The 27,503-nt window shown below is 41.1% G+C and overlaps 10 protein-coding genes across 10 annotated transcripts; 2 read left to right on the top strand and 8 right to left on the bottom strand.

The window, feature by feature from the left end:
* Positions 1-721: 721 nt before the first annotated feature.
* awd (nucleoside diphosphate kinase) lies at positions 722-1,509 on the top strand. The gene is made up of 2 exons (XM_017245559.3): positions 722-907; positions 1,089-1,509. Exons 1-2 carry the CDS (start codon positions 737-739, stop codon positions 1,419-1,421), a joined length of 504 nt encoding a protein of 167 aa, XP_017101048.2. The 5' UTR covers positions 722-736; the 3' UTR covers positions 1,422-1,509.
* Positions 1,200-2,678, bottom strand: LOC108128151 (uncharacterized). The gene is made up of 3 exons (XM_017245558.3): positions 2,039-2,678; positions 1,762-1,983; positions 1,200-1,685 (listed from the first exon to the last, which is right to left on the bottom strand). The coding sequence occupies exons 1-2, from the start codon at positions 2,668-2,670 to the stop codon at positions 1,800-1,802; spliced, it is 816 nt and encodes a 271-aa protein (XP_017101047.3). The 5' UTR covers positions 2,671-2,678; the 3' UTR covers positions 1,200-1,685; positions 1,762-1,799.
* A 73-nt stretch (positions 2,679-2,751) lies between these two features.
* Tbca (Tubulin binding cofactor A) lies at positions 2,752-3,440 on the bottom strand. Its single transcript, XM_017245560.3, has 2 exons — positions 3,089-3,440; positions 2,752-3,025 (listed from the first exon to the last, which is right to left on the bottom strand). The coding sequence occupies exons 1-2, from the start codon at positions 3,295-3,297 to the stop codon at positions 2,902-2,904; spliced, it is 333 nt and encodes a 110-aa protein (XP_017101049.2). The 5' UTR covers positions 3,298-3,440; the 3' UTR covers positions 2,752-2,901.
* Positions 3,441-3,710: 270 nt separating this feature from the next.
* On the bottom strand, positions 3,711-4,886 carry nero (deoxyhypusine hydroxylase nero). The gene is made up of 2 exons (XM_070281232.1): positions 4,827-4,886; positions 3,711-4,750 (listed from the first exon to the last, which is right to left on the bottom strand). Exon 2 carries the CDS (start codon positions 4,741-4,743, stop codon positions 3,835-3,837), a length of 909 nt encoding a protein of 302 aa, XP_070137333.1. The 5' UTR covers positions 4,744-4,750; positions 4,827-4,886; the 3' UTR covers positions 3,711-3,834.
* A 375-nt stretch (positions 4,887-5,261) lies between these two features.
* Positions 5,262-8,510, top strand: LOC108128149 (enolase-phosphatase E1). The gene is made up of 4 exons (XM_017245556.3): positions 5,262-5,696; positions 6,628-6,936; positions 6,996-8,010; positions 8,066-8,510. The coding sequence occupies exons 1-4, from the start codon at positions 5,619-5,621 to the stop codon at positions 8,131-8,133; spliced, it is 1,470 nt and encodes a 489-aa protein (XP_017101045.2). The 5' UTR covers positions 5,262-5,618; the 3' UTR covers positions 8,134-8,510.
* A 692-nt stretch (positions 8,511-9,202) lies between these two features.
* Positions 9,203-12,001, bottom strand: salt (salty dog). Its single transcript, XM_017245555.3, has 8 exons — positions 11,664-12,001; positions 11,257-11,416; positions 11,084-11,201; positions 10,796-11,015; positions 10,600-10,740; positions 10,429-10,537; positions 9,753-10,285; positions 9,203-9,693 (listed from the first exon to the last, which is right to left on the bottom strand). The coding sequence occupies exons 1-8, from the start codon at positions 11,897-11,899 to the stop codon at positions 9,327-9,329; spliced, it is 1,884 nt and encodes a 627-aa protein (XP_017101044.2). The 5' UTR covers positions 11,900-12,001; the 3' UTR covers positions 9,203-9,326.
* A 1,848-nt stretch (positions 12,002-13,849) lies between these two features.
* LOC108128001 (sodium-coupled monocarboxylate transporter 1) lies at positions 13,850-16,467 on the bottom strand. The gene is made up of 8 exons (XM_017245350.3): positions 16,113-16,467; positions 15,743-15,902; positions 15,565-15,682; positions 15,293-15,512; positions 15,099-15,239; positions 14,921-15,029; positions 14,331-14,863; positions 13,850-14,274 (listed from the first exon to the last, which is right to left on the bottom strand). Exons 1-8 carry the CDS (start codon positions 16,331-16,333, stop codon positions 13,917-13,919), a joined length of 1,860 nt encoding a protein of 619 aa, XP_017100839.3. The 5' UTR covers positions 16,334-16,467; the 3' UTR covers positions 13,850-13,916.
* Positions 16,468-18,434: 1,967 nt separating this feature from the next.
* On the bottom strand, positions 18,435-20,845 carry LOC108127999 (sodium-coupled monocarboxylate transporter 2-like). Its single transcript, XM_017245347.3, has 7 exons — positions 20,339-20,845; positions 20,164-20,281; positions 20,033-20,100; positions 19,817-19,968; positions 19,617-19,757; positions 19,076-19,559; positions 18,435-19,010 (listed from the first exon to the last, which is right to left on the bottom strand). The coding sequence occupies exons 1-7, from the start codon at positions 20,729-20,731 to the stop codon at positions 18,603-18,605; spliced, it is 1,764 nt and encodes a 587-aa protein (XP_017100836.2). The 5' UTR covers positions 20,732-20,845; the 3' UTR covers positions 18,435-18,602.
* An 893-nt stretch (positions 20,846-21,738) lies between these two features.
* Positions 21,739-23,887, bottom strand: LOC108128022 (sodium-coupled monocarboxylate transporter 2-like). Its single transcript, XM_017245381.3, has 7 exons — positions 23,467-23,887; positions 23,285-23,402; positions 23,154-23,221; positions 22,944-23,095; positions 22,749-22,889; positions 22,213-22,696; positions 21,739-22,152 (listed from the first exon to the last, which is right to left on the bottom strand). The coding sequence occupies exons 1-7, from the start codon at positions 23,857-23,859 to the stop codon at positions 21,739-21,741; spliced, it is 1,770 nt and encodes a 589-aa protein (XP_017100870.2). The 5' UTR covers positions 23,860-23,887.
* Positions 23,888-25,584: 1,697 nt separating this feature from the next.
* Positions 25,585-27,154, bottom strand: LOC108128016 (uncharacterized). Its single transcript, XM_017245370.3, has 2 exons — positions 27,020-27,154; positions 25,585-26,721 (listed from the first exon to the last, which is right to left on the bottom strand). Exons 1-2 carry the CDS (start codon positions 27,035-27,037, stop codon positions 26,176-26,178), a joined length of 564 nt encoding a protein of 187 aa, XP_017100859.2. The 5' UTR covers positions 27,038-27,154; the 3' UTR covers positions 25,585-26,175.
* Between the last annotated feature and the right edge of the window lie 349 nt (positions 27,155-27,503).

Here is a 27,503-nt window from a genome sequence, read left to right as displayed (position 1 = left end):
TTCTGTACAAAATATATAGTTACTATATTATAACACATAAACCGAGGTCTTGTAAAACAGCATTTTTAAATATTACTTGTAAACCCTTGCAGGGTATTACAATTTTGGTCAAAAGGAGGCCTCTCCGACCCTATAAATTAATCATGATCCCCTCCTCAGTTGATACAAACATGTTCGTTTGTCTGTTCCTTCATGAGGTAATTATGAAAGTCGGAACTGCCGGGAACGAGCGACTATATCTTATTGTAACTTCCATAACTTATTGTAACTTGTGACATTGGATTTATAATGAAATTCAAGTAACGAAAGATATTTGCGATATACATATGTACATCCGATCTTAACTGCATGGGAATGTAAAAGGAACTTTTTTCTTGTTAGTTTTATAAACTTATTGGAGATAATGGAGCTATATAGATTTATTTCTAATTTAAAAATAATATTATTTAAATTAAATTTTGAATTTATAATTTTATAACCAAAGGATATCAAGTGGCGCCTTTAAATGATGGGCTCCATCTTAAGGCTTTTCTATAGTTTTCCAAATGTCTTGACACCCATCCTTATAATTTTCAAAATCGTTTCACAATTGCTAGTTTGGCGAAAAAAGCTAAAAACGGTACCCCTGGTTGATGAGAGGGCTACAAAAGTAAAATAGGTGCTGCCAACTAGCGTGATTAACCAACAAAAAAATGGTCACACTTATTTTACAAGATCTTCCACCCCTGGTTTGCAAATGTTGGGCTCCATCTTGGCACTCTTCTCAATTATTTCCGTAGCGATGGCCAACAAGGAGCGTACTTTTATCATGGTCAAGCCTGACGGCGTCCAGCGTGGACTCGTCGGCAAGATCATCGAGCGCTTCGAACAGAAGGGCTTCAAGCTGGTCGCCCTGAAGTTCACCTGGGTGAGTAGTTAATTTGATTAAAATAAAATCAATAGCTGACGCCGGTGCACGAGGGGTTACCTTCGGATCTAACCTCAAATTGCGCTGCAGGCGTCATCAGATTTGACATGTGTCTTGTGGAGGTCATAGAAGCAATTAAGAGATAACATTGCAACCCTTCTCTATTTTGTAATCATTACAGGCCGACAAGGAGCTGCTGGAGAAGCACTATGCTGATCTGTCCAGCCGCCCCTTCTTCCCGGGATTGGTCAGCTACATGAACTCTGGACCAGTGGTCCCCATGGTTTGGGAGGGTCTGAATGTGGTCAAGACCGGCCGCCAGATGCTCGGTGCCACCAACCCCGCCGACTCTCTGCCTGGTACCATCCGTGGTGACTTCTGCATCCAGGTCGGACGCAACATCATCCACGGATCCGACGCCGTCGAGTCTGCCGAGAAGGAGATCGCTCTGTGGTTCACCGAGAAGGAGCTGGTCAGCTGGACTCCAGCTGCCACCAACTGGGTCTACGAATAAATGCATTAAGAGTTCGCATTACTCAGTCTCTCAGCCTAAGTTAAACACAGAGATTCTTCAAAAGAAATAAAATTCCACAACATACATACATATACTTATTAGAGAGAAGAATAATGGTTTTTACTTATATAATAGGTATTGATATAACAGGTATTGAAAACATGGAGGGCCCTGAAAATCGATCTGGGAAGTTGCTTATTTTCCCCTCTCCCAGACCTTTGGTTTTTCGAGGGCGTCTATATTTGTACCCGGGGAAACCGGCAGCTATATTGGATTTTAAAAATACATTCATCATTAAAAAACAGCGATTAATGGAACCACACAATTTTCACATTCTTACCAAAATAGCAAGCCAAAAAAGAACAAGAATTATTTTATTTAGTTTTCTGGAGGTTCAGCTTTAATTTTAATATATCTATCTAGATTTTCTAGTATGATATTCGCTTTTGAATCAGTTCTGTATTGCATCCACGGATGCGTTGGATTTTCGGGAGGTAGCACCCATCCACGGGGTATGCAGGAGGCTCCTTTCCTTTGGCTTATATAAGAATCCCATATGGTTCTAAAAAATCCAAGCCCTTAAGGTTATTTACTTTAAAATATTTAATGAACCTTACCGATTCTTGAGGAATGTATTCTTGTTTTTTCTCTCCTGTTGGGAACCTGATCCAAATAACACCATGTCCCATTGGGCGTCTATACTGGATTCTTTCTTGGCACTATGGATGTTGTCACTTTCGCATTCTTGTTGAACTTGTTTCCATACGTGGCGCATATGGGAAAGTTTCTGGTCCAAGGCGGCCTTGTCCCCACCTCGGGATTCACACAATTTCCTCAACAGATCAAAGGTCTGTAAAATGGATGCTGCATCCTGCCGCTTTTTCAGGCAAATGTGTTCAGCCGGCTTATTAGTGTTTGGAGCTGAGACCGGCTCAATTTTAATTTGGTCTAAAATCTTTAGGTCTTTCGATTTTTTGGCTTCCAATCTCCGTTGCTTGTTTCTTTGTTTTTGTAAGCGATGCCGGCGTTTTTTATGTTTTGTTTTGCCGGCTACTTTATGGGCATCAACTTGGTCAAGTGCATCCAACAGGGTTGTCGTGCGTCGCTGTAGCTCTTCCGCCTGTCCCACATCAAAGTCCGATTGTTTGGCATTACAAAGATCCTCTAATTGTTCTAAATTATCAAGAATATTCGTTACACTTTCTTTAATTTCGCTCAATTTCGGTTGTTTCTTGGTAATTGTTTCCATTATAATGACCAGTGTTGTAAAAACAGTTTAGGATACAGCTGGTGTTGATTTGATAAAGTTTTTTTTTTATTTATTTTCAAATTTTAACACAAGGGTTATTAATTACAATAATAAAGATTGTATCAAATACTTGAAATTTGAGACTAACGGCCAGCTGGCCGAGGTAAAATGAGGTAAATAATTAATGGGTTTTAAATGCTATAAAAGGGAATGTGCGGTTGTCGTATAAATTCATAATCCCAAGACAGTTTTGGCATCACTTATAACTTCTGCGGCCTTGGTGTACGCCTCGGTTTCTTTGAGATCCTGCTCGTCTTCGAGGAACTTCTGCAATGTCTCGAACTCCCGTATGAGTCTGAAAAAATAAATAAAGGTTATACATTATTATCTTGTAAAAAATATTTTTGGCGGAAAATACCTTCTCTTTGAGTCTGGAACCATCATCTCACACTCCATAATGACCTCCTCCTGCTTGCGCAGCACATGCTCGTCAGCTCCATCATTCTTAAACTTTTCTAAGCGGGTTCTTTCCGTGCGGACCTCCTTTTCATAGACGGTCTTCTCCTTGGCTAAACGTTTGACGACTCCTGTCTTTATTGTCAATTGGCGAATGCGTGGATCGGCCATTTCTGTGCTTTTGCGGATCTATTGATATCTCGACTGAAGTTAATTATGCCCAAGAATGAAGTTATAAGTCTTAGTCACAGGTATTTAATGGAAAAGTGAACAGCCGGCTGAGATTCTAGTGCTTTGTTGTTTTTACAAAGGCCGCCTGTGAGTCAGAGATAGAGTTGCCACCACCTTTTGAAAAACTCGAAATTAAGTCAACCGTTACGAGCGGTTAATTTAAATTTTGATTGGGGTATATAAATATTTACGAGTCCTTTTTATGTTTCAATCAATTAAGTAGCTTAGCCGTTATCTAACATATAATGTGAAACTAAATTATGTCAACATTTTATTATTGAATTTTATCCGTCAAAAATACAAAAATAGTGGTTGCATCCAGTCTCAAATACAAGAATAAAAAATACCAGCAGTCACGTTTCAAATTCTTTTATATGCCGATAAGATTAGATCAGCGTTATCAAACTACGTGACAAAAACAAGAGTTTACAAATAATATAATATATACAGTTTAAATATGCAAATATGCTATGTGAATCATTTCGTCCCATCCAATTTCGTCAACCCATCAGCGTACTGGAACTCAGGACTGTTCTCATATTCGCACATGTCCAAAGCGATAATGCAACTTTCCTTGACCACTCGCTTTTCGTCCTCCGCGTAACGATTAAGGATCTGAATGCAGTCCTCAGTGGCAATAGCTCCCAAAGCCTCTGCGCACTCATGACGCACCATTTCGTTCTCAAAACGGTCTTCGAGGTTCTCCTGCAGATAGGGAATGCTGCAGGGTTCCTGCAGTTGTCCAAGTACAAAAGCCACCTCATGGCGGAAGAGTGCAGATGAGTCCTTTAATCCCTCAGCCAGGGCGAGAACGCTCTCTTCGGTACGCAGGTTTCTTAAGCTAAACATAGCCCTGTAGCGATCGAATAAACTTTGCTTAGCATCCAAATACACGCCTTTCAATTCGGCAAAGGTTTTTTCTCCTGAAGCCGGAGGCGAGGGGTCAACAGAGGCATACGGATTATTGTCATCCACCTTCTGACCGCTCTGAACCCAACGCACGCGGTCAAGAGCAATAGCACAAGTCTCCGCCACTTCCACAACCGGATCCTTTTTGTACTCTTCCAGAATGGCCAGCACATCGGGGTGTCCAATGGCTCCCATGGCTTCTGCCGCCTCGTGTCGCACCATAGGCTCTTGAGTAGTGTCTTTTAGCACTTTGGTGAGTATGTCTAGAGCCTGAGAATCCTGCATTTGACCCAAACAGTATGCCAATTCGTGTTTAAGCAGAGCGGAATCATCGTCGAAAGCCTTGCTTATTGCCTCGATTGCCGTTCCTCCTCCAATGTTCTTCAGAGTGAATAGAGCACGGAATCGTTCCTTAAGGGGTCTCTCCTTATTGTTAAGGACTCCTCCAATGGCTCGAATTTGCTCTTGTGAGACCATTTTGTATCTGAGCAATGAATATTAATAACTTTATAAATAAAGTGAGTTTACTAAGCGCGTGGGAACTATGAAGTGACGTTTACCAGCACTGATTTTGAGATGGGTGTTGGTCAATAGACTTAAGTGTTTCCTACTTGCCCAAAAATTTGAAACAGTTTAAAAATGTATTCTGATCATCATTATAAAATAACGCTAGAAATATAATAATATATAATAATAATGACAAAAACCTATTTTCCCCACTCTATTAATGTAAGAACTTCAGATAATACGGCAAGTTCAAAATTTTATTCGAAGGCGCTGCCACTTGTCAGGTATATCAGGAATCCGGCCATGCTACCATGCTACTTTATGCTTCGTAGGTGACCAGATTATTTTGCACGTTGCAAAAAGAAAAAATGAGTCAAAAAAAGAGAACAATGGTTCATTTTAAGTCATTCACCAACACCACTTTGGTTTGCCATTCGCAGCGAACACTCATTTTTACCAGCACTGAAAAAAAGGCCGCACGCCAGAAAGAGCATTATGCAGCACTACCTAGGAAGAAGAAGTTGAGTTACGTTTACCAACGTCAAGACTCGATAAAGAAACAAGAGAAAAGTGCAAAAATAAAGCGAATAATCGCCAATAAAAATAAGCAAAAAAAGCCCAAGTGTATTTCACTTCTCAAGTAACAAAAAAAAACCGGTACCTTTTGAGGCAAGTGCTCGCAAACGGCATTTGTAAAAGTTGCGCGTTCACGGTAATTGTGTGCGTGGAGGGAGCGAAGCGTGGACGCAGAGTGGAATAAACTCGCCAGCGCCAGTCGATAGCGTTTTGAATTCACTTATTTCGCAATTCAGTGGACCAGCATAATTAGCAACTGCAACTGAGCAATGTCGGAGGCAACTATAGATCAGAAGCCGGCGTCCGCAGAGGAGACCCCAACGTCATTGGATGAGAAAAAAACACCCGTAAGTAGCGTACATATTTAGTGACAATTAACAGCACAGCGATAACGCACACAAGCCTAACTACACCAGCCGAATTATCTGCGGTGTTTTTCCAAAATGCCCCTTACAATTTTCTGCCTGCATATGGAACACAATTTTAGTGCATATCCAATTTTGTTTTATCGCCAGTTTTCTATTTACGTTTATTTTTTCCATTTCCTCGTGTGCGCGCGCTTTTTCATGTCCATTTCCAACTTCCCCCCCTGAAGCCACGGTAGTGTGTGTGTGTGTCTGTATACGTGTGTATTACTCGCTCGAATAAAGAGGCAATCGGGGTTTCTCTTTTGGGCTCACGTTTTGCCGCTGCCGCGTCTCGTTTGTTTTTATTTTTGCTTGTTCTCTTTTCGACTTTTTGTTGTTTGCTGTACTTTGTCATACACTGGCACAAACACTGTGTTTGCGTTACAGTCTCTGTTGCGTGTGTATGTAACATATGTACATGTCTATATGTACGTTGCGCTCCAAATTCGATTTTAAATTTTTAGATGCTAACTATTGATAGATCCAGCCGACCTACTGATCGACAGTAACTAGTGTGGGTTATGCTAGGATAAATTTGGATTAATTAGGCTGTAACAGTGTTGTGTTGGTTCACAATTGTTTACATCTGGAAATTGGGATAAAAGTTGAATCGGGAAACAATGTTAGATGGAGACGGAAATAGGAATACAGTACGGATTGACTATGACGCAAGTAAAGTAAGTGGATTAAGGGCGAAAGTATTTTATATTTTTAAGAATGAAAATGAAAAATAATATTAATGTTAATTTCATAATTTATTGAACTGTTCCGAAGCCGATAATTTGAATTTAATATTTAATAATTTGAATTTAATATAGATAATTTAAATAATTATGAATTTATATTTTTAATATAATATTTTCTATTGCAGAAGCGCACTCCGAAACGCCGATCATTCATTGAGCGGGCACAGCGGGAAAGCGAGGAACTGGTACGAACGATGGGTGGCAGTTTGGAGCTTGAGGGCGGTCGGCGCACGCGATCCAGTACTCGCGGGACTCCGACACGGGCCGGCGATACAGTGACGCCGCCACCTAGCAAGAAGGCACGCACATCACCGGCATCGACTACCAAGGCTAGTGGAGGTGGTGGTAAGGGTCGCGGGGCACGCAAGCTGGACGTGGGCGGCGAGGAGCCTGAGCCAGAGCCGGAAAAGGTACAGACACCAACAAAGGGAAAGGTAAATAAACAACTTAAACACGATTGAGTTCCTTTTAACTGAATAGTGCACTTTTTCAGACACCGGCCAAAAAGGAAAAGAAAGAGGTGAAGAAGGTTGAAGAGCCGGCTGAAGAAGAAAAAACCGTGGTGGAGGAGGTTGAGAAGAAGGAGAAGGTGGAGAAGGTCCAGGAAACCAAGAAAACAGATGCCACACCAGCCGCTGATCAACCGGATGCTGTGGGAGAGTTACCAGCAGTAGCAGAGGAGAAACAAAACCACATTGAAGAAGCCAAACAAACTCCCGAAGAGTCAGAAAAAGCTGAGGCGCAGGCTGAGAAGGTGGAAGATTTGCCTAAAACCAACGATACTGCTGAGAACGGTGCTGCGAAAGACTCTCTTGCTGCTGTAGATTCCGAGACTGCTGCTATGGACGTGGACGAGGAGTCTCCCGCTGCTACACCTACTGAATCTGCCGATGCACCTGCAGTGGTGGAAGAAAAAACAGAGGATAAGGCCGAACCGGCAGTACCTGTTGCGGAAAAGCCGAAAGACCCAGTTGAACCTGCCAAGGAACCCACTCCAGAACCCATGGAAGTGGATGCGAGTTCAAAGGGTAGTTCGGACACCGCCCAGGTGGAAACGCCAGCTACAGAGGAAGTTGTTGCTGAACCAGTGCCCGAGTCGGTCGTGGAGGCGGAGTCCACAGATACCAGCAAAAAGGTGGATGAGGTGGCTACAGAAGCCAAAGAAGTCGTTCCAGAAGTGCCCGCTGTGGAATCCAAGGAGGCTGAGAGCACAATCGAATCAGCAGAGCCCAAGGAAGTAATCCCACCCGCTGCTGAAATCAAGGAAGCGGACAGCAGTGAAGAGCCCAAGGTTGTAGAGAGTTCCGTGGCAGAGTCCAAGGAACCTGAAAGCACATCGGATGAGAATGCCACGCCTATTGCCGCCGAGGTTCCAGCCGCCCCCGCCATTAATGATGTCATCAAGCCCGTGGTGGTGGTGGCAGATGACGCCAGTGCTGTTGTCGCGGAGAGTCCTTTGAAGGAATCGACGGTCATAAGTGATGTTAACAAAGAACCCAATGTTAATGGTATGAAACACATACAAACTACCTTATGTACATTATTAACTATTTCGTTTTTCAGGAGAGCCCAAGATCGTCAACAGTTCCGCCGAAGTGGCTGAGAACGCAGCGCCAAAGGTCTGTAACTAGGCCGATCGATCCACCGATGGACAACCAACAACTGTAATGCGTTTGAGGATGTGTACAAAAATGTCTTCAGCCTGCCCGCCGGGTCGGTGAGGATGTGGCTAACGATACGCAAATATTTAAGAGTTCCCCCCGTCTTTAATGCAAAACACACATACTGTTATGATTTTTTTTACAACTGACTACTTTATTTCGTACTCAATAATAACTTCAATTTGATGATAGTCCGTGTCTTCCAGTTTTTGGTTGACAGGATGGACGGCATAGGCCGCAATCGATGCTGGACTTTCAATGTTGCACTGTGCGCGTCAACTGAACAGACATTCGAAACAGACAAACAGAGTAGTTTCGATTCTTATCACACCCATCCCACCCGCCCCTCTTCCCAAAATATACACAGACAGATTGTGAAATTGCATCTAAATATAAAGAGTATGTGTATAATCAATCAAATCGGAATCAAACAAATTATACATTGCCGGAATGTATGTAAAATAGATGTTTTTAAATTGTAAGACACTAATATCTCTAATTCTAAAACCCAATTGGACAAAACTCAAAAACAACTAAGTAAACTAAAACGCGGAAAGATTTTAACCCATCGTAACGCAATATGAAAGCTCCGCGGCTATTAAGGATACGTCTCTATGAATACCTTAACCCCTTTTTGAATATTTTTGTATTTCAAGCATGTTTTATTTGAAGCATTTAGTTTTTACGTAAGACCAGGAGCCGATTTGCAGTCAGTGGTTACGGATGAGCTCATTGGAAACTGTTGTTCTAGCTAAAATGTCCTTCCAGGCGACTTCTCCTAACTGAATTCGTAAATACATGCCAGAGTAAAGCGCAAACTTTTTCAATGAAAAATTTAAAGGAGAAACACAAATTCGTATAATATTAAATATATATAAATACAGCAAAAGCGTAAATTAGTTTTGGAAGCTGTTGCAACTGAAATGATCAGTCAGACCGTTTTTGTATGTAGCTTTTCTTCTGTATAAGGCATTCTTCATTTAAATATTCTTTTGTAAATAAATCTTTAAAAAATACAAGAGAACCCAAAAGTGTTTGTTTTTTTCATTATAAATAATGGATGGGTCATTTTATTTCGGTTTTCATGGGCTCTTTGAGCTCTTTTTCTTTATAACCTCCGAAAGGATATTTCCTATAACTATGCTATTCTAATGAAATGTAATTTACAAATGTGATGACTTTTCGGCATCTCTCTCAATGCCGTTCTCCTTATTCTTGTCTTCATCTTCGGGCAGTGGTGCCTTAAGGGGCAGCTCCTCCAGTTCCAGGGTCGGACCTGGCTGGTTTAGTAAGTTCCGCACGAAAGGTGAATAAAGTTTGGGGTTCTGCTTCTCATCCTTGCTGGTGGGCCACACAAAGCTCATGGGAATAGCCCAGGCAAAGACCAGAATGGCACCCAGCACCTTGTACCAGTAGAAGGAGATGTCGTAGATGGAGAATTCGCGGTCACTGCTAAACGCAGTGGTTACAGCCTTGGGCGCATCTAGTGAAGGAACAGGAGTGGTCGCAACTTGGGTGAGGTTGTTGTTTCTAAAAAAAATCGAATATTTAAATGAAGTGTTAACCATTATAATTTAATTTTTACTTACATAGCTCGCAAGATGACCTGGAAATCACGGGCCTCGCACTTGTCTAAGCCATTTGGCAGCGTGTCATAACGGATGAGCCCCGCCTTGAAGTTCAGCTGTCCATTAAAGATGATCCACAACATGGTCAGGACACTGAAGGCAATGCCTGTTACTGCTACTTTGGCATTGCAGCGAGGCACAAACATTCCGAGCAAGAATACTCCCACAACAGCTCCAGTATTAATGCCCGTTATTGTCCACATGGTCTGGATGATGGAGTTGAAGTTCTGGACCACGAGTCCTCCCACAATGCAGTAGGCGCCCATTGCCACGATCACCAACTTCATAATGCCATTGGCCCGGGCCTCTGTGTGTCTGATATGGGGCTTTATGTAGTCAAAGTACACCACTCCGGCGAACGAGTTCAAGTTGGCCGAGAGGGAGCTCAGAGAGGCACTGAATACACAGGAGATGAATACTCCTGGCATGCCCATGAGATGACCCATGATGTCCTGGATGAAGAACGGCATCAGCTTGTCTGGTTTGCTGACCAGCTGCAAGTAAACAAGGCCCACGTGTGTTAACACATATATGTATATAACTCTGGAAGATGTAACTGCGTTACTAGTTAATTCTACTAGTTGTCACTCTTTACGAGCTCTTCAAAATCGAGATAAGTATTTGATAAGTGTCTTACCCCAGCCTGAATGGGATCGCACCCGTAATAGTAGGCAAACATGATGATGCCCGCAAAGCAGGTGAAAGTCATGATAAGCAGGAAGCCAATTCCAGCCATAACCAGGCATCTGCAATAAAGATACGGAAAGTTGGCAAATTCTCAAGGCATTAATCTCAACTCATTGCTAACCGTTTGGCATGGTTGTACGAAGGCAGGGACACGATTCTCTGGACACAGCTCTGGTCCAACCCCACTTTGCCAGTCCACATAAGCAGGCCACTGAAAATGCCACTCCAGAAGGTGATGCGCAGACGGGGATCCAAAGAAAAGCTAACCCAGAAGTACAATAATTACCTAATGCATCATAAAATGTTAATGGACTTACTTGAAATCAAGACGGCCACCCTCGGAGGCATTTTCGAGGACAGTGCTTAAGCCACCAGTATTTATGGTGCCTAGAACGGCCACCAAAATCACGGAGATCAGCATAACACCACCCTGCACCACATCTGTCCAAACGACGGCCTTAATCCCTCCCAGCATCGTGTAGAAGACACAAATAGAGGAGACCACCGTGTTGATGAGATGGATATTGTATCCCGTGACTGCAAATGAAAATGAATTTTAATTTTGCCACTCCAATCCGTGTGATTAAAATCAATTTTCATTATACCTTGTGAGAATGCCAGTGCTGGAACGAACATGAACACGGGCAGCATCAGAAACTGATTCATGACGAAGGTGATGGTCACCAGTTGGCGAGTGCGCTTGTTGAAACGCATTTCAAGGTACTGGAAGCATAAAACAATGTCATTAAAAGTCTCAGATAGATCCTTTTCCACCTACCTCGTAGCAGTTGGAAACTCCGTTCTCATAAAAAACAGGGACAATGACATAGACCAAGATGGGTATGGCAAAGATCATAGCAAGCATAACGAATATGATGTTGAATCCGAACGCGTAACTATCCGCCGGAATGGACATCATGGCTACTCCGGAAAGCTGACTGAAATATAACAGACAAATATTATTATTCTCCTCTAGAAAGGGGGCTCGATGTTAAATATACTTGAAAAGGTTAAATAGGAATATGACAACTACGCTGAGTCTCCAGTTTTATGGACTTCCCAACTGGCGTGTGCTGGTTTTACTCGATAGATAAGACTTTACTACTAGGTGGGTGGGTTGTGTCTTTATCTTCAGGCATGGAAATGACGACATGGAAATTTATTGAAAAATGGCAGAAGGCTCACCTCGAGACTAGGGAAACGGCCACTGGGAAAGTGGGCATCTTCTTGCCACCCTGAAGGTACTCCTCGGTGGTGTTTTTGGCCTTCGAGAAGAAGCCAAAGTATACTCCTATACCCGCAGAGGCACTCAGCATTAGGGTGAAAACCACATAGTCCGTAATGCTGAACCGGAGGTCCTCCATGGTTTCCGCTGCGGCGGAGGCTACCGTACTGGCCAAGACGCTGGCTGTGCTCGCCATCCTTGAAATATCCTTTTCCGGATCCTAGAGACCGTTGAAAACTCACGAAGTGCAGACGTTGCACGATTGTTGATCCGGAAAAGCGGGAGCTGTACGTCCGGATGCTGGGAGCACACTTGTGGAGTTTGGTGTGGACACCCCGTCTTAAGTAGCGATCTCCACGTTATCTTGTCACGATATCTGCACCAGTCTAGGTGAGTCGTAAATGGAGCAGCCGCCTCGTAAATCAGGAGTGCTCCTTATCTGCCTTACAGAGAAAAAGACTAACTTAACCAGTTCCATCTGATCTTTTAATAGTTGTTACACCCTCTAAAGTGGATGAGTTCCAAATATTTATTACAACGAGTGTGAAGTTCTTAGTTATGACCACTATCTGCCTTTGGATAACTCCTTTATCAATTAAAGTTTCCTTTTAATCGCTTTTATACTTTCTTGTTCTTCTGACGTAGATGATAAAAGTCATAAACGGGGATCTCAAAGTTATATGGTTGTCGTACGCATCTACGAGTCTAAAAATAATAATAATTGAAGTTAGACCTTCAATTACCCTCTGGGACGTTCAACTTAGATTCAGTGATGAAATCTGCTTTAGATAGGATGATACGATATTTTTGTAATGGGTTTTCACTTACATGGTTACACGATTAAAAAGTATCTTACTTATTAAGCTTACGATGTAATTATTATAGATTTTCAAAGGTATTCTCCGTTATCATACAGTCATTCAGAAAAAAATCATAGTCTACTCAAGACTAGTAGTCCTTTTGGATTAGTATTTTTTTTTTTCACAACGAATAATATTTGTAATTTATACTTGAATAAATCATTTAAAATCATTAAAAATAATATTGTTTGGTCTACATAACTCACGTATTTTTTTATCAGTATAATCCCTCCAAAATAAAGCTGACTCAGTAGGAATTTTTTCAGTACCTCCAGAGCAGTAGAACACATATTTTTCTTAAAGCACCACCCCCATCACATAGATAAGAACTGGAATGGTCAGGATCATGGAAGTTTTTATCCGTACAAGGGGACAACGCACCCACAACGCTAGCTGGCTTATCAATCTACGTTTAATTAAATAAATTATTACACACATGTGCACAATTATGAAAATATACAAACATATCATATTATCACTAGGTTCTGTTAATGATTTCCGCAAAAAAAGGGGGCTCGAACATAATTTGATTAATTTCACAAGGTTCGCGAGAAAATGACAATTCATGTAAGCACCTCAGGTTTATGGATTTACTAACTTGAAGGCTCACATTGATAAGATAAATGAAACCGACAGACGTAGTAGGCAAATAGATAGATGGGTTGGAAATGGATATTATCGCTATGGGGAATTATCTTTATGGGCCTGTGGCGGGTGTCTGCCTGCCGTTGCCTGGGATTCGTGGTGACGAAACGGTAATTTAATCAAATCGGCTCCCGGTACACTCACCTGGAGGTCAGGGAAATGGCCACCAAGAAAGTGGGAACAGTATCTTAAAGACCATAAATCAAGAGGGAATCACAGATGGGCAACATTTTAGTATTTAAATATTCAGTAGTATCTTATATTCCAAAAATATTATTAAAGGTTAAATAAAAGGTCAGAATTATCAGATAGGAATTTAAAAAAATATTGCTGCCTACATTTAAGGGCAATCTTTAGGTGCTGCGATTTATTGGGAATAGGATTATAAGGAGATAAAATGGTTTTTCTAATAATGGACTGATTTTTCAATAATGTTGTCGGGTTACAATTGGCTTGCATATTAATTTAGATCAATTGATTTAAATTAATGGTGAATGGATAATATTTATCTCATTCTTTGATCTATTCTTTTCAAGTTCCTTGAATGGATTTTCTGGTATAAACATCCTATTATTAGAATATTGTTACCAATAAATAAAAAATGTTATCCCCTCTGAAAAGTTCCAAAAAAATACTTTAACTTAATTTGTTTAATTAATCATCTTGTTTATTTATCACCCTAAATTCAATTTAATAATATAAAAGAAATTAGTGTTCGAGTCCGGCTTCCTTTTCCTTTCCAGTGGGATCTATCCGAAGATCGGGAATTTCAGTGACTTGTGGTCCTCGCAGAGGAACTTCCTCCTGTTCCTGTCCTGCTTTCGGATGGTTTAGGAACTTTCTCACAAACGGCGAGTATAGCTTGGGATTCTGTTTCTCGGTTTCATCTGGTCGCCAGATATAACTCATGGGCACTGCCCAGAGGAAAATCAGAAATGTTCCTAGTACTTTGTACCAATAGAATGAGATGTCGTAGAGCGAGAAGTCCCTGTTGCTGTCAAAGGCAGTGGTAACCGGTAATCCTGAAGGGGGCTTTGCTGTTACTGGTGTGAAGTCCGTTTTGTTGCTAAGGAAAATATTTGGATTAGTTGAATATTTTATTAAAAAACTTTCAATACTTACATGGCAGCTGATATAATGTCCAGTCCACGGGCTTCGCATTGATCTAAACTGTTTGGCAGCACATCGTATTTGATGAGTCCGGTCTTGAAGTTGATCTGGCCATTAACAATAACCCACACCATGGCAATTACGCTGAATATGATAGCTGTCACAGCTGTCTTGGCATTGCAACGTGGCACAAACATTCCCAAGAGGAACACCCCCACAACTGCACCTGTGTTAATGCCGGTAATGGTAACCACCGTCTGCAGAATCGAGTTGAAGTTCTGCACCATGAAGCCACCGAGGATGCAGTAGCCACCCATCACCACCACTATGATCTTCATGGACCAGTTGGCTTTGGCCTCTGTGTGCTTGATCCAGGGCTTTATATAATCGAAGTACATCACTCCGGCTAGGGAGTTAAGGGTAGCCGACAGGGAACTCAGGGCAGCACTGAAGACACAGGAGATGAAAACTCCAGGCATTCCAGTTAAATGACCCATGATGTCTTGGACAAAGAAGGGCATCATTTTGTCCGGTTTGCTGACCAGCTAAAAGAAAAAAACAATAATGAGTTTATATTGAAAGTATTATTAATTAATACTAACGCCAGCCAAGAGGGGATCGCAACCGAAATATCTCGCAAACATAATAATACCCGATACTGTGTTGAGTAAACAGATGATCAGAAATCCAATGCCAGCAATAATCAGGGACCTTTAAGTAATATCATAATAGGGTAACAATTATTTCGATTGGAGTATTGGTTGTGTATAGAATACTAACTTCTTGGCATGGAAATAGGATGGCAGTGAAACGATCCGTTGGACACAACTTTGATTCAGTCCAATGTGTCCTGTCCACATGAAGATGCCTCCCATGGTGGCACTCCAGAACGACATACGAATACGTGGATCCAAACGGAAGCTAAAGAAGATAATCGTATCAAAAAACGCACTCAAAAAATATAAAAATCTTACTCAAAGTTAAGCCTGCCGCCTTGGGAGGCGTAATCGAAAACGGTGGAGACGCCTCCAGTGCGGATCGTACCCAATACTCCCACGGATACTACCGAAAGTAGCATAATACTGCCCTGGACCACATCGGTCCATACCACCGCCTTGATTCCACCCAACATGGTATAGAAGATGCAAATGGAGGACACCATTATGTTGATCAGATGAATGTTCATGCCGGTTACTAAAAGTAAAGTTTTAGTTAGTTATGGAATATTAAGGAATGTACCACGTACCTTGGGAAAAGGCTAGAGATGGTATAAACATGTAGACAGGTAACATCAAAAACGAGTTCATCACAAAAGTGGCGGTCACCAATTGGCGAGTACGCTTATTAAATCTCATTTCCAGGTACTACAAAATTAAAAATATTTATTAAAAAATAAATAAACATGTTTTAAGAACGTAGCTAACCTCATAGCAATTGGAGACATTATTTTCGTAGAATACAGGCACTATAATATAGATTAAAATGGGAACCACAACCACCATAGATAGGACAACGAATAGGTAATTAAATCCGTAGGTATAGCTCTCGGCGGGAATGGACATAATGGCAATGCCAGACAACTGACTGTAAGAGATAAAACATTATTAGTTATGGATTAGATCCATTTTCAGATTCTGGGTTTCCTTGTTGTTACGCAATGATCGTTATGACGATTTAAGGAAATCCTTGGGTTATTCTAAGAACCCAATTGACGTAAAGCTTTTTTACAATTGGACAATAAAGATAAGAAATGGCGGAATCCGGTAAAAGCCACTTAAATATGGATATTCTCACCTCGCTACCAAAGATATGGCAATGGGCAGGGTCTGCATCTTTTTCCCGCCGCGCAGATACTCCTCCGTGGTGTTCTTGGTCTTGGAGAAGAATCCAAAGTAGACGCCGATTCCAGCCGAGGCTCCCAGCATCACAATAAAAACAACATAGTCCGTAATAGCGAATCTGAGATCCTGCGAGGAGGTCACAGCGGCAGCGGCCATTGTGGTGGCAGTGGACATCCTTGTAGGGATTTTAGAACAACAATTTTTCACAACTACTTCTATGGCGTATGCACATGGCACGGATGCTGGGCTAACACTTGGGACCACCCTGGCCTGGTTTGTACTTAAATATCACTACGACTCCCTCGGAGGCGCCTCCTTATCTGAACTTGGTGTTGCCCCCGTATATCATCCGTGGGCTTAGCGCTGCACTTATCTGTCCGGCATGCCGCTCTTATATTGTATTATTTGTTTACCTGGCCTCTGCACAGTGGTCGGTTCCATAGGTCAAACATGAAAAACCCAAACATTTTCAGATAATATATGCCGTGGCTATTTACATACATATAATAGATATATGGCTTAAAGTGGGAAAAGTTGATTGGGATTCCTTTCGGAAGAAAACGGAGCCCAAAGAGAGAGCGGAAACCATGGAAACTGCAAAAAAAGAATACAATATAATTTAAAAGGCGAAATTAAAATGAACATTAAAGTTGACGAATATTTATTATAATTATAATTATTAAAATTTATTCAAATTATTTATTTTTATTTAATAAATGCCGATAAAGTCGATGTTCCTAAAAAATGTATTATTGTCTACCGTCACAATACAACACCGACCACTGTGCTCTGGTTCTTGCGCTCCCACATGGCCCCTCGTTTCAGAAGGGGCTGAGGTGATGCTATATAGGTGTTAGACAAGGAACTTGAACTATAACTCCGTATAACTAAGTTTACAAAACAAACTTTGTATGGAAACATTTCCGTAGAAGAAAGACGACACGATAAATACACTGCCTTGCTTTGCAAGAGGAAAATGTTAAAAGAAAGGCTTTAATACGGTCACTGGTCTTTCTTTCTTTAGAGATAGATCATAACGAAGTATTCTATAAACAAAAAGGTTTTCTATCACTGACTTCATAAATTTGTGTATCATCTCTAAAAATATAAGAGCATAAGTTTCCAAACACACAATAACCATAAAGTTGTTTTTTTGAAATTTGGATATCGATATGTACTATACATGTACTCTATAAGTATTCTCTTAAGATATTTAAAAATTGAGCAACACTATGAACCCCTTTTGCGCTTATTTTAAATAATCATAGCTCATAAATTTAATAAATTAAAAAGGAAGGGCTATTAAATAAGAATAACTATTAATAATTAATATAATAACTGCTGAATTTATGCATATAACGCATTATTTTCCATGTCGCTTCATAGGGTTAAGTTTCGGGTTTAAAAAAAGTTTAAAGTCCGTAAAAAGTTAATTTCATTAATCCGGAAAGTAATCTGCTGGATCTAACATATCTTATAGTATTAAAATAATTTATTTTAGCCGCGTGCCCAAAAACTTGTACGACTTTTGGTTTAATCATGGTGACACCTGAAGTGGAGACCCCCATTGCATTGTCTTTCCGATGACTTTTTGTCGGTTTATTATAATCATGCCTAAAATTCGGATCATTCATCACATGGTGTTATTTCTTCGAAAACGTCTATTTACTTTTCTCGCTTCTGTTGAAACTTTCCATTTTCAGTGTTTGCATTTGGATAATTTACCATTTTTGGACACGGGTAAATAGCCCCGTGTTCTGGGGTTCGTGCCTGGGGGCGTGGTAATAATTATAAGACCTCTCGCCCGAGTGTGTAAAAAGCTTAACACTGATTACGGTCCAAATATTTGCCAATGTCAGAGATAAGAATTTATTATCCTTTTTTTAGCGAGTTTTTCAATATACGATTCTGTCTCTGGGATCTTTTTCATCACAACGTAATCTGGTTTTTCATATCAAAGCATCCCAGGTTATTTTATAGATCGGACAATAAAGTTTTGTGTTTAGTCTATCTTGACGCACCAAGATTGTGGCTAATAGTGTTTGCACTTTTTCATTATTATATAGATAAGATGATTTCAAAGTTTTCTGCAGACAACACCAATCCGTCTGACCACCAGTCTAGTATACTTCAGGTTTTTCTGGATAGATCCGCATACAGTGTTGTTTCTACTAAAATACAAGCACTCAGGAGGTAAAAAATTCACTTGGTTTCTATGTACATATGTTCATTGAATTTTATTTTTAACAGATTTAAAAAATAAAAATATACATATATATAGATTTACAGATTTTAAGATTTTTTTACTTTTTACTATTTTACTATTTTTTATTTCGTTTAAAGAGGTACGACTGCCAGTTCCTATCTTAGAAATATCTTTATACCACCCCAATGCTTATAAAGCATATCTTATGGTTAATAGCCCCAGTTCTCATTTGAACCCTCAGGCCTTTTCGGGTTTCTCCAATTTTAGTTCGTATGGCTCCTCCAGTTGCGCAGGTTGATAATTAACAAATGGCTGGACCACTGGGGAGAGAAGCTTGGGGTCCAGCTTGGATCTGTCCTTCAGGACATAGCTTAGGGGAATGCCCACTAGCCAAGTGATGAGGAAGCCCACAACCACATACCAGTTGAAAGATAGGTCTAAGATGCTGAATCCCTCATCCTTAATCGGCGCTTCTACGGTTGAACTCAAGAGTACAGACGATGGAGTGGTCAAGGTTTCATTGAATGTGCCAGCAGGACATCCGTCTGTGTGTTTGGGCAATGTGTCGTAGTGGTTGCGACCCCAGCTGAGAATTACGATGGAGGCCATGCACACAATACTGGCAAGTACTCCACTTAGGGCCCCCTAAAAAGAATAAAATTTACATTAAAATACATTTAGAATAATATGTAGAATATAATCATAAGTACCTTTCCATTGACTTTGGGGACGAGCATGCCCAAGAAGAAGACGGCACAATTGGCGCCAAAGCTGACGCCTCCGATCGAGTATATCACCTGGAGAATGGACGTGAATTTCTCCACCACCATGCCTCCGAAGATGCAGTAGATTCCCGCGAAAAGTACAAATCCTTTCATGATCACATTGGCTTTGTGCTCAGTGTGGATGATATGGGGCTTGATGTAATCAAAGTACACCACTCCGCCGAGGGAATTAATGCTGGCGGAGAGGGTACTGAGAGCAGCACTGAAGACGCAGGATATAAAGACACCCGGCATGCCCGACAAGTGCCCCACAGTGTCCTGTACGAAGTAGGGAACCATTTTATCCACTTTCGAAACATGGCCGGCTTCCATAGGGTCGCAGGCATGGAATCGAGCATACATGACAACGCCAGTGAAGCAGTTGAAGAACATGATGATAATAAATCCCAGGCCGAAGAGAACTAGGGATCTGGGAATAAAATGGTTTTTGGAAAATGTAGCAATAATTCAAATTAGAGTTATGTACCTTCTGGCATGTCCCAGCGAGGGCAGGGAGACAATTCTCTGAACGCAGCTCTGATTCAAGCCAACGTATCCCGACCACATCAGGGTGGCCGAACTGAAGATATTCCAAATGGTGGACCTTGTGGTCGGATCGAAGTTGAAGCTTTAAAAGTCGTACACAATTAGCAATGATTTAAAAAAAACGTATTGGGTAAACATTACTTCACATCCAGGCGACCTCCTTCCCCAGCAATTCGAAAGACCTCGGAGAAGCCACCCACTCTGTTGGCGCCCATCACGCCCACCAAAATCACAGAGAACATCATGATGGCTGCTTGAATGACATCCGTCCACACAACGGCCTTGATTCCGCCCTATAAGAGGTTCGAATTTTTAATAATCAAACGTTATATAATTTTCTACATTCATTGTACTTACAAACATGGTATAAAAGACACAAATTCCACACACAATAGTATTTATTATGTGTACATTGTAGCCAGTGACTAAAAAATTGTACAGTTTTTAATTAGGCCCCTATTATTGGATAAAAAAGTAAAACAACGTACCCTGCGAAAAGGCCAATGACGGCAGGAATATAAAAATGGGCAGCATAAAGAACATGGTCGAGATGAAGATGAAAGTCATCAGGACGCGCACCTTCCGGTTAAATCTCATCTCAAGGTACTACAAATCCATAAAATAGTTATAACTAAGATATTCCGAGTAACACCCATTTCTCACCTCGAGGCAGTTGGTGATGTTGTTGTTGTAGAAAACCGGAATGACCACGTAGTTCAGGAGCGGTACCACAACTAACATGCAAACCACGTTGAAGAACCAATTTACTCCGAAGGCGTACATCTCCGCCGGAATGGTCATGATGGAGATGGCAGAAAGTTGGCTGGCCACCAGAGAAATGGCAATAGGAATGGTCTTCATGCGCTTGCCACCCATCAGATACTCCTCAGTGGTGTCCGCGCCCTTGGCAAAGAATCCGAAGTAAACTCCAATCGCGGCGGAGATGCTCAGCATCAAGGAGAAAACAATGTAATCCGTGGAGTTAAATATGAACTGGGAGTCCGGGACCACGGTGGCATTGTCTGCCAGTAAGGAGGCGTTCGAGAGGGATGCCATTTTCACTGGTATCCTCTAGGGTTAATCGTGTTTTACGAATCAAGGATGCACTCACGGCCACTTTCACATATACAGTCACTTTCAGGTCGAGGCTCCGTCGGAGGAGAAAAACTACTGAGAGCGATTCTACGACCTGGCAGTCTTTATATAAGGCTCTTATTGCACGCGAATATATCTCCGGGATTACCTGCTTTAAATATTATCTATTGACGGCGCTCTCACGACCGAAGTCTTATCTGGATGACAGGCTATATTCCATTATGTGCTAGGATCTTAAGACCCCACTGTCAATTCTCTACCGGACTCACTGCTCTCGCCGTTTTAAAATCCGATAAGAACTCCTGACATTGCCCCGGCTTAGTCGAGATTACGAAATCTGCAAACTATACGGATTCATCTCATTCATTGTTTTCACTGTCATCCGCTAGTCTCCTGAGTTGTTGACTTATTGATATCGTTGTCACTGTCCTCCTCCGACCGAATTCGTCGACTCATCCGGGCCAGATGCCAGTCATCATTTAAGCAGTTCACGTGCAGAGAACCCGGAGTCTGCGGTCGGGAATAGGCTTCAAAGAAGCCCCATTTTGTATAGGACTTACTTTATCTACGTTCATAGCCAAAAATATATCATGGACCTTCTATGATAAAAGTTTTTAGTTTTTATATTAGTATGGTATATGATCTTTATATTCTGGATATCTATCGGCTGTTTAGAGATGTAAATAAGCATTTTATTATTTTATGTTGGGTGGCATATTACATATCAAAAAGCTATTCGTTTTCTTGTACCTCTAGGATTCACACATAGTTGTAGGTAACTTAAACATTTTTATCGTAAAGCTTTATTAGCTTTTTTGCAATAAAAAATTTTTAAAGATAAGAAACTACATAATTGAACAATTATGACAATCTCACTGGATCTTTTATATTCTGTTCTATTAAAAATTTATATTTAAAACATACGGCCTCTAAAATATTGTTACTTATACATTGTGACATTTGCATTATTATCCAAAATTCTTTTCTAAAATTTCTAGTTTGATTTCGTGTGGCTCCTCCATGGGAGTCAGCTCGTAATTTACGAATGGACGGATCACCGGGGAAAGCAGCTTGGGATCCCGTTTGGCATTTGGTTCTTCTTTGAGGACATAACTTAGAGGAAGGGCCACCAACCAAGTGATGAGAAATCCCACCGCCACGTACCAATTGAACGAGAGATCTAGGATGCTAGAGCCCTTCTCGTCCAGAGGTGTTTCCGATGCTTGGCGAAGAATCGAATCCGATAATAATGTTGTATTCAGTATTGAAGCTGGGCATCCTTCGGTGCTTTGGCTTAAGGGATCATATTGATTGCGTCCCCAACTGAGAACTACGATGGTGAGTATGGAAGCAATACTGGCTGTTACTCCGCTCAGAGCAGCCTAATTCAGATTCAATAATTAGTTCCCATTTGTATGAATATAGACATAAATAATACTTACCTTTGTATGGGCCTTGGGAACCAACATTCCCAGAAGGAACACGCCACAATTGGCCCCGAAGCTTACTCCTACAATGGAGTAGACTACCTGGAAGATGGAACTGAACTTATCAACAACCATGCCTCCAAATATACAGTGGATTCCCGCGACAAAAACAAAGATTTTCATAATCACATTGGCCTTGTGCTCGGTGTGGTGGATGTGGGGTTTGATGTAATCAAAGTACACGACTCCGCTGAGGGAGTTAATGCTTGCCGAGAGAGTACTTAGAGCAGCGCTGAACACGCAGGATATAAAGACACCCGGCATGCCCCAGATGTGTCCCACAGTGTCCTGCACGAAGTAGGGAACCATTTTGTCTAATTTGGACACTTGACCAGTTGCAATGGGATCACAGTCGTGGAAACGGGAGTACATCACGATACCTGTAAAGCAATTGAAGAACATGATGACGATGAAGCCAAATCCAAAAATGACCAAGGATCTAAAAATAAAGTTTTTTGTATTAAAAAATCAATTTTTGCTAAATAACTAACCTTCTGGCATGAGACAACGAGGGAAGAGACACAATTCGCTGGACACAGCTCTGGTTTAGTCCAGCATTTCCCGCCCAAAGAATTGTGGCTGAAGTAAAGATGTTCCAGAAGGTCGCTCGTGTCGATATATCAAAATTAAAGCTGAAATGTATGAAAGTTACTCACAGTTTCAATGAAATTTTGTTTCAAACTCACTTTACATCCAAACGGCCACCATCTCCGGCTATTCGAAGGACTTCGGAGAGGCCGCCCACTCGATGGGCACCCAAAACTCCTACCAAAATCACAGAGATCACCATTATAGCTGCTTGAATAACATCAGTCCATACCACGGCTTTTATGCCTCCCTACATTTTAAAATATTTAAATTACTATAATTAACACTTCATACTCTAGGATACTTACAAACATTGTATAAAATACACAGATTCCGCAGACAATTATGTTTATAATATGAACATTGTAACCAGTAACTGAAAATAAATTACATTAAAAGATCGTTCGAGAAACTGGCATTTAAATAAATTTTAAGCTACCTTGGGAAAATGCCAAAGAAGGAACAAAAATGAATATAGGCAGCATGAAAAATAAAGTAGCAATGAAAATAAACGTCTGCAGGACTCGAACTTTACGGCTGAAACGCATCTCCAGATACTGGAAATAGGGAAAATATGTATATTATAATAAAATATTCCAGGTGAAATGTATTTTAGCTAACCTCGTAGCAGTTGGTGATGTTATTGTTGTAGAAAACTGGAATCACCACGTAGTTTAAAATCGGCACCACAAACAACATACAGACTACGTTGAAGAACCAATTTATTCCGTAGGCGTACATCTCCGCCGGTATAGTCATTATGGAGATAGCGGATAGTTGACTGGCCACCAAGGAAATAGCTATGGGGATAGTCTTCATCCGCTTGCCACCCATCAGATACTCCTCAGTGGTGTCCTCGCCCTTGGCAAAGAATCCAAAGTAAACTCCAATTGCGGCGGAGATGCCCAGCATGAGGGCCAAGACGAAATAGTCCGTGGAGTTAAATATGAACTGGGAGTCTGGAATCCCTGTGGCCACAGCACCCAGTAAGGATGCGTTTGAGATCGATGTCATTTCTGGGAGGATCTGTACGGTCCACGAATTTTCCACTTTCCGGCTGCTGCGGCGGTGTATCGCGATTAAGAGCACCGTACTACGGTTAAAGTTTTTATATTAGTTTCACATACGGACCTTATCTCCGCCTTATCAAAATATTATATTATACTCCATTTAGGGCAAGCCAAACTTTATCTGTATTTCACACTGTTATCTTCTAGGATCTGTCTAGGTCTTGCATCGCAAAGCGTTGAGTTATCTAGGGAAATCTCCTGGCAATGACATTTCAGTTTCTTCTAATTATTTTATATTAGTTTATGCATATCAAAGGGAACACTTTTTTCTAGTCTTTGATACTATATAATTATTAATTTCATCACGAAGCGTAATCTTGATATTAATTAGAATTCTCTTTTCAGTTTCATGCTTTGCTTAATTATTGTACGAATTGTACTTGCATAGTTGCAGATATCTGTCGTCTTAACATAAATATGAAAATATGAAGCCAAATGAAAGGTATTTGTTTAAATAATTTAAATAACGGATAAATATATATGTATTTCTGTTTATTTATGCAGTATCTTTCGCTTCCTAAGAGATATTTGGATTTGATTTTCATTTTTGATTTTAGAATAAAAGTCAAGAATAATTTGTATTTTGGATTTTCATAATAAAAATCGATAATAAAAGTTTATTTCTAATTTTTTTTCGAATGTATAATTGTTATTTCCAGTCCCTGATTATATGTATTAATGACATAAATAGTATTTCCAAAAATCTATGATGTAGGCACATAAAAGGAAATAAGTTTTTTATGAAATTTCAGAGGCAGGCATGCTGTAACCGCTTTGATGGCGCATCTTGGTTTATTCGGGTGCACCTCCAAATGTGACCACACGGATGGCCACTTCGGCACGCATTCAATTGGGCAATGGGTAATGGTAATGATGCCGAATGTTGGTTAAGTGGCTGCAACTCCAACTTCAGCTCCAACTTCCAACGTGAAGCTGCAACGATGGCCACAGCGGAGATGTCCGTCCGTTCACCATTCCCCCGCAGGCCTCACCCCTGACCTGAAGGTATCTTGAATCTGCAACAGCATCTGTCGCAATCTTGGCGTAATGAGCACCCCTCCGGCTCCAGTCCACCATCCCCATTTTCATCTCCATCTTCATTGTCGTCATCTATTTCGGGCACTTGCACGACAGTCATTGATGATGAGAGTTGCTCAGTACACTGAAAAATATAACTTTAATTGCCTTTTGGTTTGTATAATAATTTAAAAACATATTTTTATTATAAAAAGATAATATGACTGATAATCTGAATAATTAAAGCTCCATTAGTCTTAAAAATAAGCTTTAAAAACCTATTAAAAGAAATTTGGACTTGGTGTCCAAATCGGTCTAAACTCCATTGAAGCTACTTCCTTTTTCTCTGTGCAGGGCTTGGGGTTAAGCTACCACATCATCGCTGTTGAAAAGTGAAAGGATTTTTTGAAGATGCTTGAGTTGGTATTTAATAAACTCACATAAGGCCAAGTGACAACTTGATGTTTGGAGAGCTTCGAACTCGTTTAATTGGAATGGGTCCCATACACCTGATGGTGGATTGTCATTAGGCGATTGGTATTTTAGTGGTAAACAATCAAATATTTGGGTCATTAGACCAAACATAAACTATTACTAGTAACATGAAGCTAACTCCTTACAAACCCAATAGTAAGTAAAAACAATGTGATCATTTAACGGTGACAAAATTTACTATTTTTTTTATTATTTTCATATTTTTTTGTTGTTTCTTTGTTTGTTTCATATAAAATAAAAACACTTACGAGCTAATAATGCGTTATAACACTGTCTGGGGTGTTTTTCCATCTGGATGTTGTGGTTCTTGTGTGTTGTGGCTTTCGTTTTCAGTTTTTTTTGTATGTTATTTGTGTGTAGTGCGGAGAAAACTATTTACAAAGATTACAAAAAGAATCCAAAAACGAATTACCCGAATTCGATTCGAATTTGCATTGAGGGTACGAGCCGAAATTCGAGACAGAGTATTGTTTTCCTGGGGGAGGTTGGAGGTTGGAGTGATTTTGGGTTTACAGTCGCTGAGTTTTTGGATGGGATGTTGAGAGGAGAAACGATCACATCACATAAGTACACTCCGGATCTCTCGTTTCTAGGTCCAGGATACCCAAATTACTCTCGGGATAGGTTAGTGTTGTCGTCCTTTGTTTTCTGTCGGTTGCGTCCATTTTTATGTTCTTTCTTCGTCGGTGTTCATTTTTGGCAGCAAAGTGTGTTTGATTCTAGCGGATGTGAGACCTGTTTTGTGGATCTAGAAGGGCGCTCCGTAGCTGCCGCTGGGCCTGGACGGGGCTCCGTAGGATCCAGAGGGGGCGCTGGGGTATCCACCGCCGCCACCACCAGCCTGGGTGCTCTGCTGGGCGAACTGGGCCACCTGGATGGCCTGGCGGACACCCTCCAGATCAATGCCGACTACACGGCCACCACCTCCGATTCCGGGGGCTCCGTAGCTGGTGGAGGGGGGTCCGTAGCTAGTAGAGGGACCACTGGGGTAGCCACCACCGCCGCCGCCGCCACCTCCACCGCCGCCTCCCTGTTTGCTCTCTTCGTTCAAAAGGATCTGACGCACCTGCTCCAGCAGCTGGGGATCCACGTTCTGGCCCTCTGAGGTCTGGAATCCTCCGCTGACGGCCTGGTAGCCACCGCCACCACCGCCGCCGCCGCCGAAGGAAGAGCCGCCACCAAATCCGCCGCCGAAGCCGCCTCCGAATCCGCCGCCACCGCCTCCTCCGCGGGGATAGTTGTAGCCAGATGGCGGCTCAGCCGCAGCCAAAGCGGCCAGAGCGAACACTAAGAACTGCAAGTAAAATTAAAAAATAAATAGCTTTGTGAAGTTTTGAGAATAATAGTTTTAAGTGTTCTTGACTATTCTTGATTTTTTTAAAAGCACTGGGTAGAGAACTTTTTTTAAACTTTTTGGAAAGTTTTCCGAATATTTTACTGATTGAATAATTGAAAACTCTTAAGTTGTAAACAAATTTGAATGCTATTTTCAACGAAGAGTTGCTTTTTAATCCAATATAATATCCAAAATGTCCTTTTTGTTGATCTAGGCAGTATTTTATATCCTATCCGACTTTTGGATCAGCACTTACCACTGAGAAGGAGTTCATAGCGACGAGTTGTGTGTGAGAGTGTTGTTTGGGGGGAAAGTTGAGTAGAGTAGAGTGGAGTAGTGAATGTGGTTGCTTGCGAGTGGGGAACCAGCGACTGAATGCATCTCCTTCGCCAGCAGAGCCACTCTTTATACCCGCGCGATGTGGTGGTCTTCGGGCACATTCGGGCCCAAACAACATCATTATGGCCACAACTTCGTCTTCAACTTGTTTCGAGACGACTTGCATTTGTTTTTTCTGCTCTTCTCACAATAAAACAAAAATTTCCAAATAAAAAACACAAAAAGAAGAAGACAAAACCAAAAACACAAAAATAAAAAGAAAAGAAAAGGCCGAAAAAAATAAAATGTCGCTAACGATTTTGGTATTTGAAATTTTCTTTGGCACTTTCCTTCGATTCGCGACATGGACCAGGAAGTCAATTTTCCCACCGCGATTGATTTCAAAGGTAAAACCAAAAAAA

The sequence above is a fragment of the Drosophila bipectinata genome, chromosome 3R (genome assembly GCF_030179905.1).
Source record: "Drosophila bipectinata strain 14024-0381.07 chromosome 3R, DbipHiC1v2, whole genome shotgun sequence".
In the NCBI taxonomy this organism is placed as follows: Eukaryota; Metazoa; Arthropoda; class Insecta; order Diptera; family Drosophilidae; genus Drosophila; species Drosophila bipectinata.
The sequence above is the reverse complement of the archived record's forward strand: the minus strand, read 5'-3'. Positions and strand labels throughout refer to the sequence as shown.

What these genes read in the sequence shown, in the direction of transcription:
- awd (XM_017245559.3), top strand. Translation starts at nt 737, where the DNA reads ATGTTGGGCTCCATCTTGGCACTCTTCTCAATTATTTCCGTAGCGATG. An exon ending in TCGCCCTGAAGTTCACCTGG is followed by an intron (nt 908 to 1,088) that starts GTGAGTAGTTAA and finishes TAATCATTACAG; the next exon opens with GCCGACAAGGAGCTGCTGGA.
- LOC108128151 (XM_017245558.3), bottom strand. Translation starts at nt 2,670, where the DNA reads ATGGAAACAATTACCAAGAAACAACCGAAATTGAGCGAAATTAAAGAA. An exon ending in AATACATTCCTCAAGAATCG is followed by an intron (nt 1,984 to 2,038) that starts GTAAGGTTCATT and finishes TGGATTTTTTAG; the next exon opens with AACCATATGGGATTCTTATA.
- Tbca (XM_017245560.3), bottom strand. Translation starts at nt 3,297, where the DNA reads ATGGCCGATCCACGCATTCGCCAATTGACAATAAAGACAGGAGTCGTC. An exon ending in GTTCCAGACTCAAAGAGAAG is followed by an intron (nt 3,026 to 3,088) that starts GTATTTTCCGCC and finishes TTATTTTTTCAG; the next exon opens with ACTCATACGGGAGTTCGAGA.
- nero (XM_070281232.1), bottom strand. Translation starts at nt 4,743, where the DNA reads ATGGTCTCACAAGAGCAAATTCGAGCCATTGGAGGAGTCCTTAACAAT.
- LOC108128149 (XM_017245556.3), top strand. Translation starts at nt 5,619, where the DNA reads ATGTCGGAGGCAACTATAGATCAGAAGCCGGCGTCCGCAGAGGAGACC. An exon ending in TGGATGAGAAAAAAACACCC is followed by an intron (nt 5,697 to 6,627) that starts GTAAGTAGCGTA and finishes TTTCTATTGCAG; the next exon opens with AAGCGCACTCCGAAACGCCG. An exon ending in CAAAGAACCCAATGTTAATG is followed by an intron (nt 8,011 to 8,065) that starts GTATGAAACACA and finishes TTCGTTTTTCAG; the next exon opens with GAGAGCCCAAGATCGTCAAC.
- salt (XM_017245555.3), bottom strand. Translation starts at nt 11,899, where the DNA reads ATGGCGAGCACAGCCAGCGTCTTGGCCAGTACGGTAGCCTCCGCCGCA. An exon ending in AGCACTGGCATTCTCACAAG is followed by an intron (nt 11,016 to 11,083) that starts GTATAATGAAAA and finishes TTTCATTTGCAG; the next exon opens with TCACGGGATACAATATCCAT. An exon ending in TCGTACAACCATGCCAAACG is followed by an intron (nt 10,538 to 10,599) that starts GTTAGCAATGAG and finishes TCTTTATTGCAG; the next exon opens with ATGCCTGGTTATGGCTGGAA.
- LOC108128001 (XM_017245350.3), bottom strand. Translation starts at nt 16,333, where the DNA reads ATGTCCACTGCCACCACAATGGCCGCTGCCGCTGTGACCTCCTCGCAG. An exon ending in GCCATATCTTTGGTAGCGAG is followed by an intron (nt 15,903 to 16,112) that starts GTGAGAATATCC and finishes TATCTCTTACAG; the next exon opens with TCAGTTGTCTGGCATTGCCA. An exon ending in ATGTCTCCAATTGCTATGAG is followed by an intron (nt 15,683 to 15,742) that starts GTTAGCTACGTT and finishes TTAATTTTGTAG; the next exon opens with TACCTGGAAATGAGATTTAA.
- LOC108127999 (XM_017245347.3), bottom strand. Translation starts at nt 20,731, where the DNA reads ATGGCATCCCTCTCGAACGCCTCCTTACTGGCAGACAATGCCACCGTG. An exon ending in GGAGGTCGCCTGGATGTGAA is followed by an intron (nt 19,758 to 19,816) that starts GTAATGTTTACC and finishes CGACTTTTAAAG; the next exon opens with CTTCAACTTCGATCCGACCA. An exon ending in TCGCTGGGACATGCCAGAAG is followed by an intron (nt 19,560 to 19,616) that starts GTACATAACTCT and finishes TTTTATTCCCAG; the next exon opens with ATCCCTAGTTCTCTTCGGCC.
- LOC108128022 (XM_017245381.3), bottom strand. Translation starts at nt 23,859, where the DNA reads ATGACATCGATCTCAAACGCATCCTTACTGGGTGCTGTGGCCACAGGG. An exon ending in ACATCACCAACTGCTACGAG is followed by an intron (nt 23,403 to 23,466) that starts GTTAGCTAAAAT and finishes CCCTATTTCCAG; the next exon opens with TATCTGGAGATGCGTTTCAG. An exon ending in GGTGGCCGTTTGGATGTAAA is followed by an intron (nt 22,890 to 22,943) that starts GTGAGTTTGAAA and finishes CATACATTTCAG; the next exon opens with CTTTAATTTTGATATATCGA.